This window comes from Palaemon carinicauda, chromosome 42, assembly GCF_036898095.1.
Source record: "Palaemon carinicauda isolate YSFRI2023 chromosome 42, ASM3689809v2, whole genome shotgun sequence".
NCBI lineage: Eukaryota > Metazoa > Arthropoda > Malacostraca > Decapoda > Palaemonidae > Palaemon > Palaemon carinicauda.
This window is the reverse complement of record NC_090766.1, coordinates 53543930-53563205: the sequence shown is the minus strand read 5'-3', so window position 1 is coordinate 53563205 and position 19276 is coordinate 53543930. Positions and strand designations below refer to the sequence as shown.

General features: G+C 35.6%; 1 protein-coding gene across 2 annotated transcripts in view; it reads right to left on the bottom strand.

Annotated features, from left to right (window-relative positions):
* The window catches only part of LOC137632812 (protein O-linked-mannose beta-1,2-N-acetylglucosaminyltransferase 1-like), a 41989-nt gene extending 29617 nt beyond the window's left edge, over positions 1 to 12372 (bottom strand). Inside the window, exons 1-5 of one of the 2 annotated variants that reach the window (XM_068364914.1) lie at positions 12278 to 12372; positions 4319 to 4544; positions 2789 to 2945; positions 1473 to 1603; positions 627 to 839 (exon numbers count right to left, since the gene is read on the bottom strand). In XM_068364914.1, the coding sequence (XP_068221015.1) occupies positions 627 to 839; positions 1473 to 1603; positions 2789 to 2945; positions 4319 to 4544; positions 12278 to 12282 (732 nt within the window). In that variant the 5' untranslated portion in view covers positions 12283 to 12372. Of the gene's footprint in view, positions 1 to 626; positions 840 to 1472; positions 1604 to 2788; positions 2946 to 4318; positions 4545 to 7427; positions 7536 to 12277 lie in introns of those variants that run through there. The other variant, XM_068364913.1, reaches the window with a different exon arrangement.
* Between the last annotated feature and the right edge of the window lie 6904 nt (positions 12373 to 19276).

The window sequence follows — 19276 nt, the reverse complement described above, 5'->3', positions numbered from 1 at the left end:
TGTATAGATTTACAACTGACAGATTAATGTTAAATTCGTTTTTCATTTCTCCTTTATATTATAAATGTACATCAGTTATATTGTCTAACTTCCATGCGACACTATGAGAAAGCCTCTGATTCTGTCAAAATTTTAGCAGTAATGAAAGCCCTTCAAAAGCATGGAATAGATGAAGATTATGTCATTTCCTTAAAGACATTCAGTCTCATAAAATGAATTAGTTAAGGTTAAAGACTTAGAAACTATCCAAAAGGAACATAGTTTTCGACACACTTCCAGCATGATAGCCAATGGCTTTTTTTTTTCAGTTACACACAGTACTGTATATTTCAGTGAAATAATGAAACTAAGAGCACTAAACAGTTGATTCCATTTTATCTGTTTAATTCCTCATTAACTTATTTGCCAATACTACCATTGATAGTAATTTGGGTATATTGCAAATGAGAAATTTTTATATGCAGTCTCTCTCTCTCTCTCTCTCTCTCTCTCTCTCTCTCTCTCTCTCTCTCTCTCTCTCTCTCTCTCTCTCTCTCTCTCCGATTTCTAGATATATTGTAGATGAAGATTTTTTATCTCTCTCTCTCTCACACACACACAAATAAAAACCACTTTCCTGCACGTACATAAGTCGTTATGAAAGCCACCCGTCCCTCTTTTAGAGACTCGAGAACAGCCGTTAGCTCTTGATCCGCGAAATAATCTTCTGTATTGAAATACTGTTCGAGAGTAAATCGTCCCGTGTAAGGATTGAGGACCCACAGGTACAGACCACCTTTTGGAACCAGCGTGACGACATTGCCCACTATCAATCGGCCTTCTGAGCGTTCTCGATAGATCTGGAAAGAAGGAATAGATTAAAGGTTAAAGATGCTCACCAGAACGTCAGCCGGGTAAGCCCAAACCCCTAGTGTGGTGCCCAACCACAGAAGTGGCCTCGCCAGTAAATAGCTTAAACTCATGGTCACAGGCTGGGATCGATCTGCTGACATGCGAGTGCTAGGCGAACACGTTACCAATGTGCTATGAAGTGATATCTTACTTTGTAGATTTCAGGATTTCCATAGATAAATATCATGATGATGATAATGATTCGTTGTTCATTATATATTTGATAATCATATTTTATTACTTCGCAAGAGAAATAATGGATTAGATTGGATTAAATCTTCTATATAGAAAAAAAATCTGAACATTGTACAGTTGGACACAGGAGTCATTGGTACACCTCGCTCCGAAGAAGTGCACCCTGTGACACCCTTACTCCGCTATGAAAAACCAAACAAATAATGTAGGAAGAGATGGCAGAGATGGAGGGTGGGGCTAAACACAGGAACTCTCCATGAGTAAGGGTGTGGTTTGGTGCACTTCCCCAGAGTAAGACATACCAGGAATTCCTGTGTTGGACTGTACCTAAAATTGTTATAGGTCCTATATTCAATTCTAATAAAAGTAATACATTAAATACTTACCGTTTTATTGTCCACCTCTAGGTAAGTTTCCTGCGGAGATGACATCAGTGTAAAGGTAGATACCCCAGGGTTTTCTTCAGGAATCTCAGACCAGTCCAGAGAGACTTGGACTGGAATCAATGTCGGGTCGTCTGGAAAGTGAGGTAACAAAAGTAATCTAAGCCTCATGGAGAGAAGTGTACAAATATTATTATTATTATTATTATTATTATTACTAGTTAAGCTACAACCATAGTTGTAAAAGCAGGATTCTTGAAGCCCGAGGGCTCCAACAGGCGAAAAATAGCTCAGTGAGGAAAGGAAATAAGGAAAGAAATAAACTACAAGAAAAGTAATGAACAATTAAAATAAGATATTTTGTGAACAGTAACAACATTAAAATAGATCTTTCATATATAAATCATAATTGTTTAAGAATCTTTACCAAAAGAACGCCCCCAAAACAACACACTGGCCCAGATATCAGCTACCTCTGCATTGGTCCTAAGTTGAATTAATTTTGATTTTATTTAAGAAATTTGGACCTTTTTTTTTATTGATTTTAGTTTTAGTTACGGAATTTGGGCCAAAAGGCAATAGGGCCTGGTGCCGGGGCTGATGAGGCTATTCAGTATCCAGGTGCAACTGAGGAGAAACTGGGTAAGTTACTTTTATTCCATTTAAAGGTTTAAAGGCCACTCATGAATGGACCAGGCAAGGGACGGTGACATTAATGGTGCTAAGGACTCAGCAGATAGACCTATAGGCTACCCCAAACCCACCATCCTTAGCTCACAAGGATGGTGAGTTTGCAACGACCAAAGAAACTAACGAGTTTGAGCGGGGGACTAACTCCAGTCTGGCGATTACCAGTCAGGGACGTTACCACTTCTCTTACCATGTTTTCCACTTCTTTATATAATTTCTATTCTTTTTTATCTATTCCTTCATCCTTGAATGAAAAATTTCCAATTATTTTCCTTTTTTCCGCTTCGTGTGAATGTTGCAGTTCCTATATTATTCTTCTCCCTTTGCTGAAGAAGTCCCAATAACCTCGAGCCTGATATAAATATATATTAAATATATTTCCTTATTGACTTTAATACATTTTATATAATTCATTAAATAACCTGAAAAATTACATAATATTCCTTATAGCACACATTGCATTTCTTGTCACCAGATCTATATATGGAACCCTATGAAGTAAATTTAAGAAGTTGGACAGCAAAAGATGGAAGAAAGTGTGAAGGGAAGAAGTAAAGACCTTTTAGGGACTGCCTATAATGTAACACATGAGGTGCACTGGCGGCACTTCACCCCCTCCCCCTTCTTACCTTTGATGCTATCCATGGTGATATTGGTGTAATTCAATTCACTCACAGACCATAGAGATTGGTTCAGCATGACATAGGAGTAGACGAGTGACCCGGGATCTTTCATGAGGTTCAAGTGAAGAGGAATGTGCCTGTCGCCTACCACTACCTCACGAATCTAAACGGGAGAAAGAAATGTACGTAGTTGTATATATGTATGCATATATATACACAGCATATGTGTGTGTTTGTATATACATATACACATAAGTGTGTATATATATATATATATATATATATATATATATATATATATATATATATATATATATATACATATATATATACATATATATATACATATACACACACACACACATATATATATATATATATATATATATATATACACAACAAATGCAGCCGTTTCTAGTCCACTGCAAGACAACGGTATCAAACATGTCTTGGTCATGTCTGGGGTTTGTTCGTTTTCATCACCATGCTGGCCACTGCAGATTGGTGTTGGTAGACAATTTTGGTCTGATCGCACACAGCAAACCAACCTAGTATGAGTGGCCCTATCTAGTACAGCTAGCTTGCGACAAGCAGACCAACGCCACGTTAATTATCCCCAGTCAGAAAGTGATATATATATATATATATATATATATATATATATATATATATATATATATATATATATATATATATATATATATATATATACGCCAGTGAGAAATACAATACAGAGCCATCTATTCATCCCATTCCCAATGTAACTGTAAAATCGTGGATAAAACCCCTGTGCAAAAAACTTTCATAGCCTAATTTGCTTTGCACATCTACACAAAAGGCCTATCAACAGTGCATTGAACCCCAGCAAACACTGTATCTGTTCTTAGTACCTTTTTGGCACGAATACTATTATCCTTTCTCCTAACACTTCCGAATGTTGCATCATTTTTTCACCAACATATTCTCTCCGCTAGACCAAACCATGTTAAAACATTTTGCTCTATCTTTCCAGGTAATCTGTCTTTTTTTTTACCACTTCACATCTACCAATTCCTCCCTTTTTCAGCTTCTCTTACGTCACATATACGAAGTAAACAATTCATCTGAATAGATCACTCTTTATTCACTTCCAAAATGGAGAGTTGGTTCACTATTCCCTTAATGTATCCCACTTTTACTTTCATAAGCAATTAAAGTCATTAACTAATCTTTGAACACACTGGACTAACCTTTTTGCTTCACCCGTTATGTACTACCTTATAAATGGTGCTTTGGACCGAGTCTCCTTATACATATTACAATACAATTATTAATGGTAATTATGTATTTCAAATCTGGAGAAAGCATCTCTTGAGAAAATTATATGAAATTTATATTGAACATTTCTCAAATTTTTACAACCATTTGAGTACTGTAAACTGAATATCTACTTCATCTCAAAAGGCTACAAAAAGTTGAAACGATATCTAAAATGTTTACTAATACTGAAATAAGTGTAGAACAACTGAAAAACATCAAATCTTAACTAGGGCTTACTTTTCTATCGTCACCAGCTATGGCAAGACCACCCTCCAGGTCTTCCTTTTGAAGATGTATACTCTTCAGGACCTCCTCTTCGACACTGAAGTTTCTGGTGATGTTTGAAGTTGGAGACATAGCAATTGTGAGGGAGAAATTCACCATATCCCCATCAACGTCCACAACAGCAATGAGAAGAAGCAGGACTAGGGGAAGGAAGGGTGACTTGGATGCCAAGGATTTCCTGATGAAGAAAGGATTTAGCTTGTTCATATTTGATGCAATTTTGTTTTCCAAACTTAGTTTTTCTTCAGCTAATATTGTCCTAATTGAAATGTCCCCTAAGATAAAGGTTGTACAACAAGTTCACATCATCAGGTAAAGAATGGACTCAGTTAGAAGGATCAAATTGATGGACTATGAAAGGAGGAGAGAAAAAGGACCCTTTTTCAGGAGGAAATATCCTTTGATGCAGAAGTACAAGGTCTACATCATGGGGTAAATCATGGACTCAGCTGGGAGGATCAAGTTGATGGAATATGAAAGGAGAAAAAAGAGCATTTTTGGGAGGAGGAGGAAATATCCTTTGATGAAGTGCCCTTAGATTCAAAAGTCTGCCGACACTCGGGGGGGGGGGGGGGCGGTATTCGTTCGTCAGAGGTCTCTAGTGTTACCATGACAAAACAAATAACGGGTTGCATTCCTTTCTACTTATTGGGAAATAGTTGGAGTCTTGTCCAACCTCAGCTAACGGTTAAAAATTATCATAAATCGAGTTGTCATATTTCATATTGGGGTAACATTTATGCCTCGAGTATCCACTACACACACACACACACGCACATGATAGTGATGTTTAAGGTTCTTGACAATACGAGGGTATACTTTTGGAAACATATCCTTGGGTTGTAAAAACTTATCAAATGGATAGCTTAGAGTAAAAAGAACAGTGAGAGGTTGATTCAATAGTTAATTACAAAGAAAAGGTAGGACCTACAGCAATTACAATAAAATGACAAACATCCAAATTCAATATGATAAAGAAAAAGGGACAATTATATCTTAAAATTGTCATCTCATCATAAAAATACCGCAGCCCAATTAGGAAAACCATGAGTAACATAATACCTGCTATTTTGAAAGAAAATTTACTGTGGAGGAAATTCCAGCATTATTGACAAATTTCAAAAGCACTGTCCTGCAGTATGGACCAATTTTACAGGCCGTCTCTTTATCATGGACCAATTGCAAAGGCCCTATACGACATCATAGACCTATTGTAGAGGGTCCGTACTGCATTATGAACCAATTTTACAGACCCTGTCCTGCATTATGGATCAATTTTACAGACCCTGTCCTGCATTATGGATCAATTTTACAGACCCTTTCTTGCATTATGGATCAGTTGTACAGATCCTATCCTATATCATGGATCAATTGTACAGACCCTGTCCTGGATTATGGATCAATTGTATAGACTCTGTCCTGCATTATGGATCAATTGTACAGACCCCATCCTGCATTATGGATCAATTTTACAAACCCTGTCCTGCATTTAAGATCAATTATATAGGCCCTGTCCTGCGTTGAAGATCAATTGTACAGGCCTTGTCCTGCATTAAAGATCAATTGTACAGGCCTGCCCTGCAATATGGACTAATTGTAGAGGCCCTGCCCTGCAATATGGACCAAATGTGGAGGCCCTACCCTGCAATATGGACTAATTGTAGAGGCCCTGTCCTGCAATATGGACCAAATGTGGAGGCCCTACCCTGCAATATGGACTAATTGTAGAGGCCCTGCCCTGCAATATGGACCAAATGTGGAGGCCCTGTCCTGCAATATGGACTAATTGCAGAGGCCCTGCCCTGCAATATGGACTAATTGTAGAGACCCTGTCCTGCAATATGGAGCAATTGTAGAGGCTCTGTCTTGCATATCGACTAATTATAAGTCCTTGTTCTGCATAACAGACAATTGTACAAGTCCTGTCCTGCATACGACATGTTGTACAAACTCTGTCCTAAAGTGTAGACCAATTACAGAGACCTCCATATGCAAAAGTGGAAAGTACAAGATTAAGATTATGCGAGTAGTAATGCAAAATTATTTCAGTGCTAATTTATTTATCTCATTAAGGTATCAGTCTTCACGTCAAATTTCTCATATGAATTCCAGTCTCGGTAGAAATTAATGTATCATATAATAATAATAATAATAATAATAATAATAATAATAATAATAATAAAACAAAAAAATTATTATTATTATTATTATTATTATTATTATTATTATTATTATTATTATTATTATTATCTAAGCTGTAACCCTAGTTGGAAAAGGAGGATGCTATAAGCCCAAGGGCTACATCAAGGAAAATAGCCCAGTGAAGAAAAGGAATAAGGAAATATATAAACTACCAGAGAAGTAATTAACAATTAGAATAAAATATTTTAAGAATAATAACCAGATTAAAATAAATCTTCACAAATATTGGAAAGATTAACATTGCTTCCAAATACAGCTTCTATCGTAGAAGGATAATGCATTGTGTATACAAATAAATTTCTAATTATGTAAGTATTCATATCATTAAAAATATAAATATAAAAAAATCAGTACGATTATAGTATATAACAGTATTGCTTTTTATTTGGTCTCAGAAAATTACAATTTTTTTCCAAACACTTTCACCATGCTAGTCTTGGGAAACACGCTAAAAAATGAAGGTCTCTTGAGAAGTTGCGAATTTAGCCAAAAATATGCTAATGTGACAGATAGTATCTTAATAATCGCGTTTACCTAACAGAGCTTCTCTTGTAAGTTTACAGATTGAAATACACGCCCATGAACAAATTAATGAAGTGATATATTAATAAATAAATAAATGAACAAAGGGCTTAACCGTAGAGCAAAAATGAGACTAACGTAGGAAGCTAGCCAATCACCACGGTCTAGGTAACGTGCTAACCACCTCAGCAACACGATGACATGGAAGTTTAGTCACATTTCTCTTGATCCAAAGGCTAAAGATGATAGCTTTCCTTTAGTCGTAACCATAGAATACCCTACTATCAAAAGCTGTCATCGACTACCTCAAACCAAGGAAAACTAATAAAACTCTTACCTGAAAGCCATGACTGAACAGATTAACAAATTTTAGGCTAAATATTGTCACAAAGCACTCCGAACGCAACCCAGGCCTTAAGGGCTCCCTTTGTTCAATCAACCTAGGAGAACAATGAACGTCCGAAACTTCGTATGAACAATAACATTTGATTCTGTTATTTCTGGTCATCTTACACACGCCATGAACAAGACCACGACCACTAAACAGGGATTTGTTAAGAGAGGAAATTTGCAGCAAATACCCGTCATAACAATAACAACGATACCAAGTAGTATTATTTTAAGATTTTTTTTTTCATCATCAAAAATACTTACATTTCTTATGCTACTTTCAATGGAGCATGTGCAAGCCACTGTTTACAACAAGCTGGTATTAAAATAAGAATTAAATTGTTGCGTAGAATAAAATAAAATAAATTAAAATCAGTAACTGGGGCTCCAGGAATTAAAGGTTGAACTTCCTCCGCCGTCTTCAATTTTGCCCGCGTTTCAACTGTGTTGGGGCTATCTAACAACAATAACAACAACAACAACAACTTAGATTTTGCAGATTATCGTACACTTAAGGCTATTTTATCTGCATACATCATGTTGTAATCTTTTGGCATTAGAAGTCTATTCACAGAAAACTATATATCTTGAATAATACAGAGAGAGAGAGAGAGAGGAGAGAGAGGAGAGAGAGAGAGAGAGAGAGAGAGAGAGAGAGAGAGAGAGAGAGAGAGAATATATAGTCCAATTCCTGATACTCCCAACAACAACAACATGACAGCGGAAAACCTAAGATTTTATATTTATATTTCCATCATTATTGATAATATATTTTACTTGTGTAATGTTAACCCATGCGAATTACGATAATTCATTTCTTATGGCTGCTAAGAACAGAATCTATGAGTGTAGAACCGAATTTACCGTTAATAGAGACAACAAATAAGGAAATGAAAGACTATATTGCTGGATAGAGGAAAATGAAGCCGTAACCAAAACCTGCCACGAGATGGATGTAAAAGTTTTAATTAGTGCAAAGGTAACTAGTTCTTATATTTACATTTATCGTGATTAAGTTAGTCACAGGCATACTTGCATACCTAACTTAAGATAGCATTGTATAGATTGACTTCGGTTATTATAAAGCCGTTATTATTATCATTATTATTATTATTATTATTATTATCATTATTATATGCTAAGCTACAACCCTTGTTGGAAATGCAGAACGCTATAAGCTCAGGGGCTGCAACAGGGAAAATAGCCCAGTGAGGAAAGGAAAAAAGGAAAAATTAAATATTTTAAGAACAGTAACAACATTAAAATGATTATCTCCTATATAAACTATTTAAACTTTAAAAAAACAAGAGGAAGAGAAATTTGATAGAATAGTGTGCCAGAGTGTACCCTCAAGCAAGAGAACTCTAACCCAAGACAGTGGAAGGCCATGGTACAGAGGCTATAGCACTACCCAAGACTAGAGAACACTGGTTTGATTTTGGAGTGCCCTTCTCCTAGAAAGAGCTGCTGACCATAGCTAAAGAGCCTCTTCTTCCCTTGGACTTTAAATGGTTAGATCTATGTTGCTTCTTAAGATTTTGCCGTACAACTTGGCAGACTTAAAGATACGATGCCATTATGACTTAGGGTGAATTCTCACATTTTCGAAAATTTCAAAAAATATCCGTCGAAAATTTCTAATAATTCGTCTAAAATTTTCAAAAATATTCGTCAAAATTTTCAAGAAATATTCGCGAAAATTTTCAAAAATCGTCAAAATTTTCAAAAATATTCGTCGAAAATTTTCAAAAATATTCGTTGAAAATTTCAAAAAATATTAGTCGAAAATTTAAGAAATATTCATCAAAAATTTCAAAAAATATTCGTCGAGAATTTAAAAAACATTCGTCGAGAATTTAAAAAAAATATTTGTCGAAAATTCCAAAAAACATTCGTCGAAAATCTAAAATAAAATATTCATCGAAAATTTTTGAAATATTCATCGGAAATTTAAAAGATATTCTATACATATCTAATGAATACTTGCCGAAATAAAAAAAGAAAAAAAAAAACATTTGTCGAATATTACAAAAATATTCGTCGAATATCTCAGATATTTGTCGGATATTTCAGATACTTGTCGAATATTTAAAAAATATTCGTCCAAAATTTCAGATAATTGTCAAAATTTTAAGAAATATTCATCGAAAACTTGGCATTCCACCCCCTTAAAATTAAGAATTGGCCAAAATAATCGATACCGAAAAGAATATGAAAATCATTTAGAATATTAGAAATCCTTGTTGATGATTGATAAACAAACATTGTGTAGATTATATATGCACTATTATTACCTGAAGCTGATACTAAACAAACCAAAAGTGGCGTGAAGACATTTCTAGAAAGTTCTTTGTCGTGTTTCTATTAACAGCATAATCATTTTCCTGTTTTGTAATTTGATAAGGAATGCTCGTGTTCTAAATCCATCCTCTACTTTTGGTCCAGCTTATTGGCGTCAGTTTGTCCTATATTGGAAACGTCCCTGCCTGGGTTCGAGTCCCGTTCAAACTAATAGTTTCTTTAGTGTCTGAGCTGAGGAAGGGGACTTTGGGGGAGGCTATAAGTCTACCTCTTGAGTCATGAACAGTCATTGCCTGCCCCTCCTTGGTCATAGCTTGTGTGGGGAGGGGGCTTGGGCGCTGATCATATGTATATATAATCAGTCTCTAGGGCATTGCCCTGCTTGGTAAGGCTATGTCACTGTCCCTTGAGTGAAAAGTAAAAATAAAATAATATATTTACTCCAAATCTCTGGAATCTGGCGATTCATCCAAACCTAACGCAGATCACAGTGAGTAGGTGTACAGAACAGGAACTTTTAATCTATCATAGTGAAATTACCTGGTCCCCCCCCTGGTCCTAGTCAATCTCTAGGGCATCATCCTGCTTGTTAGGGCATTGTCACTGTCCCTTGCGTTTGTCATTCATGAATGGGTGGCTTTTAAGCCAGGATGCTCATATGCTCTAGGTTAATTACTTTTTTTCCCAATCCATCATCATCATCTCCTCCTACGCCTATTGACGCAAAAAAGCATCGGTTAGATTTCGTCAGTCGTCTCTATTTTGATCTTTTAATTCAATACTTCTCCATTCTTCATCTTCCTACTTCACGCTTCATAGTCCTCAGCCATGTATGCCTGGGTCTTCCAACTCTTTTATTGCCTTGTGGAGCCCAGTTGAAAGTTTGGTGAACTAAGCTCTCTTGGAGAGTGCGAAAAGCATGCCCAAACTATCTCATCCACATATGGCACTCGAGTAACCTCTCTCATAGTTCCATTTCTAATCGTGTCTTTTCCAGTTACTGTATCTTCATTTTCCATCGATTTTCCCCTTCTACCAAATCCTGCTGAACTTCATCCGGGATTTTTTAAGTTTATGGTGTACTGGTTCTTATTTCATTTGGCGGGGTGACTGTAGTTCGTTGGGACAGGGTAAGCTAAGAATAGGGTATTCTAAGGGGTACACGGTTGCAGTGGGCCGTAGAAAACAACCGCCCCTCCCCCCCCCCCCCCCCCTCCCGCCAGTGGGTAAGTAGGTAAGGATATGGCTCCTAGGTGAGGCTAGGCGGGGAGCATTAGCTTAGGTGGTGTTCTTGTGTCTGTTTCCTTTGTAAAAATTGGTTTTCCCGTCTGTCCCAACAAACTACAAAGCCTCCCTTATGGAAATCCATTTTTCCTGGGTTTCATCAATTATTTCCTCATCTCTTTCAGCCATGTATTATCCTTCTTCATTTTATGCACCCCTTTGGAAAGGTTCTTCCTTTAAGCAATCCAATATTTCTCCTTTTTCGACATTCCCTGATTCCAGAACTTGTTATTACTAAACACAGGTTTCGTGAATTTAATTTTATAATGTTTTGCTTCATGTACAACTTTTTTGCATCTAAACACGTACTCTGGTGTCTGTTATACAAAACATACCGTAAATTCTGTAATGGTAACAGATAAAGACATGTTCATTTAATCTCATTTTAGCTGTTAGTACAATTGTCATTCATCCTTTGCATAAACAACAAGCATGTCTAGTATAACCGTTTCCCTCTACCTTCCCATACTGAAGGTTAAAGGCGTTTGGTTTCAGTTTCATCAGAATATTTGATCACCAGAACGTCGGCCGGGCAAGCCCAACCCCCCACTGTGGTGACCAACCCCATCAGTGGCCTCTCCAGTAAAAAGCTTAATCTCACGGTCCCGGGCAGGGATCGATCTGCAGCCATGCGAATGCTAGGCGAGCACGAAACCACTGTACTAGCCAGGAGTCTAGCACTTGACGATACTGTAATCAAAACATCACCTGGAAACTCAAAGAAAGAGCTTCTTGTCAAAACATAAAACTGGGGAAATCATGTTATTTGTTTTTATCTGTCCACATTTCTTAGAAGTAATTTCATTAGGAAACACATCCGCTTAAGGTCTAGACCTGGCATCTTGTAACATCTTAAAGATTACCCGTTTCCTATTTACCACAGCATTCGGATTCAATTTCATATTTGAGAATATAATCTCACTCACAGCATATATAGAAGGGTAAGCAGAAATAAAATGCATGACATAATATTCTTTGTATGATATATCATTTTGCCACATCAGTAGCAAAATCTGTCAAGAGATGGCAGTATTGTCGTTGATAACAGCGCATAGGTCCCCCATCACAACTGTCCCCACCTCGAAGAATATGGGGTACCAATACCCTTAACAGTACACTTAGCGTTACCAAGGCTGCTTTAAACCTTATAGCAGTAAATTCTCTTCTTGTCTTGATATATCGCTCATCACTGCATAATCACAAACCTCTTACCTCATTTCCTTTCGATGAAAAACTCAGGGTCCAAAGAAATAGAAGTAAACTTAAGAGTAGCTCCATGACTCCGTCAACACTTTGTTTACCTCTCTTCGTCTTCTTCTTCATCTTCTTCTTCTTCGGAAGCAGTTCATTTCCTAGACTAGAAAATAGTCTTTTTTTTACTAGAATGACAAGAAAACATTGCTCCTCTTGAATGCGCGTTTGTCCGAGACCGATGTTAAAATATGTTTTCCAAGTTTACCATAAATTATACACGAAATGTACTTTTAATTGGTCGTTGAAGTTTTTATCTGGAAAATTAACAAGTTAGTTAACAAATCATTAACCAGAATTCAATATGAATGATTTTAGAAACTCCAAGGGAAGCTATATGATACAAATATTTTTTTTTTACATAAGTAATTTTATTGGTAAGAGTTTAGCCATTAAAAGTAAACTCCCCCACCCTGCACTCGTTCCCTCTACAATAAAAAGTCCGGGCCCCCCTTTAAAGGTTTAAAAGTTTTAATGATTAAAGGCCATTCATGAATGGCAGAAGCAAGGACAGTGGCATTGCCCCATCAAGCAGGACAATGCCCTAGAGACTGGCCATATATACATATGGTCAGCGCCCAAGCCCCCTCTCCATCCAAGCTAGGACCAAGGAGGGCCAGGCAATGGCTGCTAATGACTCAGCAGATAGACCTGTAGGCTCCCCCAAACCTCCCATCCTTATCTCACAAGGATGGCGAGGTTGCAGCTACCAAAGAACTAACGAGATTGACCGGGATCCCCCCCACCCATATATAGTGCATAAAATCCCTTTAATAAACTGTGGCAAAAAGAATATCACGTACAAATTAACAATCACTCCCTTTGCAAATCCAATAATATCAATGATCAGTAAGAATTGGCCAAATATCAAAACTTTATGCATTTGAGAAATGAATAAAATTTATCTTATTTCATTTAGTCAAGAATTTTTCATATATTGACGCTTTATTGTAATTTAAAATTGAGATTAATAAAAGATTCTTATTTTGTTTTTATAATTTCTATGGTTATCTTTTTTCATATTTCGTATACTTATGATGTCTAGCTTAGGACCTAATTTTCTTTTATTCATTATCCTTTGAAAATTATCCTTGTGATAGTTCCTTTCTTTTTATTTTTCTTATGATAATTGTAGTATTCTGTGTACTATTTGTACCACTTAGAATTCTTGAATAAATGCGTAATTGCTTCATGATATTGTTACCTTCGTCTTAAGCCCTTTAGTTTCCCATGGTTTTTTCTTTTGCTAAAACCACACTCACTTACACACACACACACACACACACATATATATATATATATATATTGTATATGTGTGTTTGTAATATATATATATATATATTGTATATGTGTGTTTGTAATATATATATATATATATATATATCCATAAACATATGAATATATATATATATATGTATTTATATATATATACATATATATATATATATATATACATATATATATATATATATATATACAGTATATATGCATAAACATATGAATATGTATATGTATATATATGTATATATGTGTATATATATATATACATATATATATATATATATATATATACATATATATATATATATATATATTGTATACCAAGCCCTTTCTGAGTGATGATGCCCTATCATGGGGAAAGAGTTTGCGTATCGCCTTGAACAGCAAAGCTATATAGTCAAGGTCACCCATACAATGATATATTGTTAATTTATTCTCATCATTTACTTATTTCCTTATTTCCTTTCCTCACTGGGCTATTTTTCTCTGTTGGAGCCCTTGGGCTTATAGCATCTTGCTTTTCCAACTAGGGTTGTAGCTTGGCTAATAATAATAATAATAATAATAATAATAATAATAATAATAATAATACAAGGCTGGTTTGCGGTTAGCGATCAGACGAAAATCTCCCACCATCATCAATTCGCATTGGCCAGCGTGGTGATGAAAACTGGCCAAACCCCAGACCTAAATTGACATGTCTGAGGCCTTTGTCCTGCACTGGAGTAGAAACGGCTGCATTTGTTGTTGTTGTGGTTGTATTGTATACTGAGAACGGTTTTCAATTATATTTCACATTTAATTAACAATCATCTAAAGTTGCAAGATCGTTCGTTCGTTTGTGTGTATCTGCACATTCTTTCCCAATGGCAAAAACATTTCAATGACATTTTTTCTCTCATATGAAATTTCCCAACCCAACTTCACACTACGTCAACAAGACACTAGGAAAAGCGGCGCGTTCTGTGGCTCATCCGTTCCAAGAACGAGTTACGCAATCACGCCCTGCCTAGTTCGCCTCTCTGAACGTCGCCGGAGATCCCTTCACCTTGGATGAAATTAGCCTGGGATTTCCAACGCTTATTCCCGACAATATTTGTATTCATTGGGAAGCCCTATACGACATCCACTTGTCGAAGGAAGGGATGCTTGTATGGATGTTTCTTATTCCTCCATATCCTCTAGTTTTGAACAAATTGTTTAATGATCCTCATCAGTAAGTTGAACAGGAACTCCAAAGTTCAAATATGCCGAGAATGTTTTTATCTTGAACAGGCTGACATGTCTCTTTATAGTTTACTGTTCTTGAAATATTTTATATTAATTATTCATTACTTCTCCTGTAGAGTAGTTTATTTATTTCTTTATTTCCTTTCCTCACAAGGCTATTTTTCCTGTTGGAACCCTTAAGCTTATGGCATCCTGCTTTTCCAACTACGGTTGTTGCTTAACTAATAATAATAATAATAATAATAATAATAATAATAATTCTGTGAAGAATTGTTTGGTAATTCCTAGGAAAAGTTGAATGTGATAGTGACCGTTGTTTTATTATTGTTCAGGACCTCCCTTAACTAGGGGAAACGGAATAATGTTAAAATATCTTAATAATCCTCATAACACTGTAAATTAATCTAAAGAGATTTATACATTTTCTCAATTAATTAATTTGGGTTTATTTTCATTTATGATGTGGATAAACCTCATACAGATGCACCTCTAATCAGACACTGTTGAAGAAATGTGAACTCTTGTGACAATGAAAATAATGAGTTAGGATATTTAACAGAAAAATGCTCCAGTAAATGACAGATTAGTTGATGAACTCGGAACGGTTACGCATATATCTCGATGCCATACTGCATATATATATATATATATATTTATATATATATATATATATATGTGTGTGTGTGTGTGTGTGTGCGTACATACATACATAAACATATACATATATATGTGTGTATAAATACATATATGAACATATTCATATATATATATATATATATATCTATCTATAAATACATATATGAACATATGCACACATATATATATATATATATATGTGTGTGTGTGTGTGTATGTATGTATATATACATATATATATGCATCATATGTATATTCATATATATATATATATATATATGCATCATAAATATAATCATATATATACATACTGTACATATATATATATATATATATATATGCCAAAACGTTCATAAAACTAATAATAACGTTTTCTTTGTGCCTTTGCAGGTCTCTTTACACCTATAACACGAATCGCTGTCTGTATCGAATCCTCTCCAACTGTTAACAGTATTAAATCTCTTCAGACCAAAAGTGTTCATTTGTAATTCAAGGTTACGTACCGGACGGGGTTGGGGAACGAACTTATGGTTCACTGTCGCACACACATTTGTGTAAACAATACAGTATGTGGAAATGCGTATGTGCTCGTGCGCGCGTCTGTGTGTGTGTGTATATATATATATATATATATATACATATATATATATATATATATATATATCTATATATATATATATATATATCTCTCTCTCTCTCTCTCTATATATATATATATATATATGTATGTATACATACAGCATGTGCATATCTATACATAATCTTGGTTAAATATTTTGTTACACTAAAACTCGTTTATTAAGCTCATTGCCCGAAATATAACGTAAGATGTCGCTATATCCAAACCATTATATCCATACATTCATGAAATATACATTTACCAAAGCACTTAAACGTGGAATGTCACTGAAACATCCAGTAAAAGAAAAAGAAATATTTTATCTTATATTCTTCTGTTCTAAATACTGAATGTTAGCGGGAAGCAGATTTGACACCAATATATTAAGCCTAAAGAAGAATAAACACCTAAGATGGTAAGGAGATGCAGTTACAAGTTGGCTGGGTGGGAGAGATGACCCCTCCCCTCTCCCCGTCCAACAGCGGTATCCTGCCCTGGAAACGCCTGGAGAGATTTCTAGTCCGGCAAGATCATCTTGGTGACTTAGTTCGTGTTCGGTCGCGAGGACGAATACATCTATTAGATTTCTCTCCCTGCTTTCGTGCTTTGGCTAGGTCAGTGATCTCACTTTTGTTGTGCTTGAAGAACAGATTTTAGTTAGCTCTGAGACCATGGTACGTGGATATCAAAAGATGCTTGTGAGTGAGAGATGAAAATGGTTCTTGGATCTGTAGATACTGGTGTTATCATGTGAGAATGTTGGTGATCTCACTTTTATTATGGTTGAAGAACAGATTTTAATACTTTCTGAGAGTATGGTACGTGTGAGCGAGAGATGAAAATGATTGTTAGATCTGTAGACACTGATGTTACCATGTGAGAATTGTGAGTAATAACAGAAGCAAGGCAGTACCTCCTCATTGGTTCTTTGAATGTCGTGACCAGGTTTGCCACTTGCCAGGTTTTCTAAATGAGAAAAGGCCAAATTCTCATCAACTACAGCTTTAAAAGGCCAACCCAACCCATTAGTAGTAAAAAGGCCAAAGTATAGCAGTTAAGGCCAACCTATTACAAAAAGACCAAATTTGTAATCTATGACTTGAAAAAGGACAAAGTTGACGTTTTTGGTCTGAAAAAAAAGGCCAACCTGGCAACCCTGGTCGTGACTACAACTAATTCAAAGGTTGTTTATGTGAACGAGATGGAACTATGTAGACAAGGGCTTGTCTTTAAAACCACCAGCAGATGTTTTGAGTTTTACTTAATCGCTCTCTCGGAGAATCTTTATAAACATCCGTAGTCTCTTCCATTCTTGCGAATGCTTTATAGTTGAAAGGACTTGATTCTATTTAATGATTAGTAAGAGGTGTATGTATGGTAGCGGCCGCCTCTATGTATTATTCTCTAACTTAGAATACGGTAGTGTAAAAGGGAACGCCCCCCGTTAAGTAAGTAAGGACACGGCTTGCAGGTTAGGTTAGGGGGGAAAGTTTAGATTAGTTGATGTTTATTTTTAATCAACGTGTGAGGAACTGGCCGCTGATATACAAAGACCCCGATTAGCAGAAATACATGGTAGGTTAAATGAATATTTGAGAGAAAATTATACTTTTTGCAAATAAAAGACTATAACATATGCGATTTACTAGAGAATATTTTATCCACTTCAATTGTTCTAATTATGTAAGTGGGTTTCAAGAAAGTGTTCCGGTTATAATGGAGTAATGTGAAAGCAGGCTTTCATACACTTATATTTTACGAATTCTTTCTCACAGGCTGTCATTTATCTTCATTGTAACGTGCAACTGTCCTGTCACAAAAGACAGGAAGTGGACGCAAGGGCACCTTGAATCATACTAAAGAAAAATATGACGTAATAGTATTCCTAGAAGATGAAATTTATTGACGCTATAGTTTTGGCGTATTATTATGTCAATGTGAATGAAGCTTTAAAAGTACACTCTAGACAATTATGATTTTTGTGCAGTGGTAAATATTGCTCAAAAACTTAAGCTGTGTAGACGAATTAGCCTGAAAACACCTTTGATATCCACTTTGGCTTTCACGAACAGGCCCCTACCCACCAACCTCCTCCTCTTCCGAATGAGAAAATGCAGAATTTAGTTACAGTGCAGTTTTCTTAACAATTGTTTACTTCTAGTTTTAGAAAAAAAAACTTTTATTTTTTTGTCATCTAAATTAGTTTATCCCAGACACTAGTTATTTAAGAGCATTAAAGTTTACTTTTAGTATTAGCAAGAAAACTATTTCTTTATTCCTCCTTTTCTAGTTTATCCCAGAAACTATTTAGGAAAGAGCATTAAACTTAACTTCTAGTTTTAAAAAGAAAACTATTACTTTGTTCCTCCTTTTCTACTTCATCCCAGACACTAGTCAATAAGTCAGTTAAGAGCAGACACTAGTTAGAGAGAGCATTAAACTTTACTTCTAGTTTTAGAAAGAAAACTATTACTTTATTCCTTCTTTTCTATTTTATGCCAGACACTAGTCATCAAGTCAGTAAAGAGTAGACACTAGTTAAGAAAGAGCATTAAAGTTTACTTCTAGTTTTATCATTAAAACTATTACTTTATTCGTTATTTTCTAGTTTATCCCAGACACTAGTCAGTAAGTCAGTAAAGAGCAGACACTAGTTAGGAAAGAGCACTAAAGTTTACTTCTAGTATTTGTGTGTGCTACTGCCACATACATCCATGCGATAAATGGAATGGGGGAGACTAATTAAACTAGTAGGTTCTTTAAAATCTTATACTGAAGATATACGGACATAGATGTGACAGCAGCGGGAAGCAGGTCCATGCTTGTCACTACAGTGACCACTGAACAACGACTGATGCTATATGCACATGGCGGAAGGAAAAGCAGCGTTGACACATAATTACATTGTTGCCACGATGCATGATGAAAAAGTGGTCTTACAGTACGTGTAATGGGAAAAGATAAATGGAAATAAATATCATTCTTCTACAAAATAATAATAAAGCAAATGTACATTAATGTAAATAATATACAGCATAACATTAGATATCTATACACCTTCCTCCCCCTTTACGCTCGTAGCAGTGTCTCGAGCAGAACATTAATTTCTCTGAGCTAGTCGACGTGAATGACGAGGGACATTGGAGGGTTCGGATGATGGCTCTATTTCCAGGCCAGAGCAAAGGGGAGAGGTG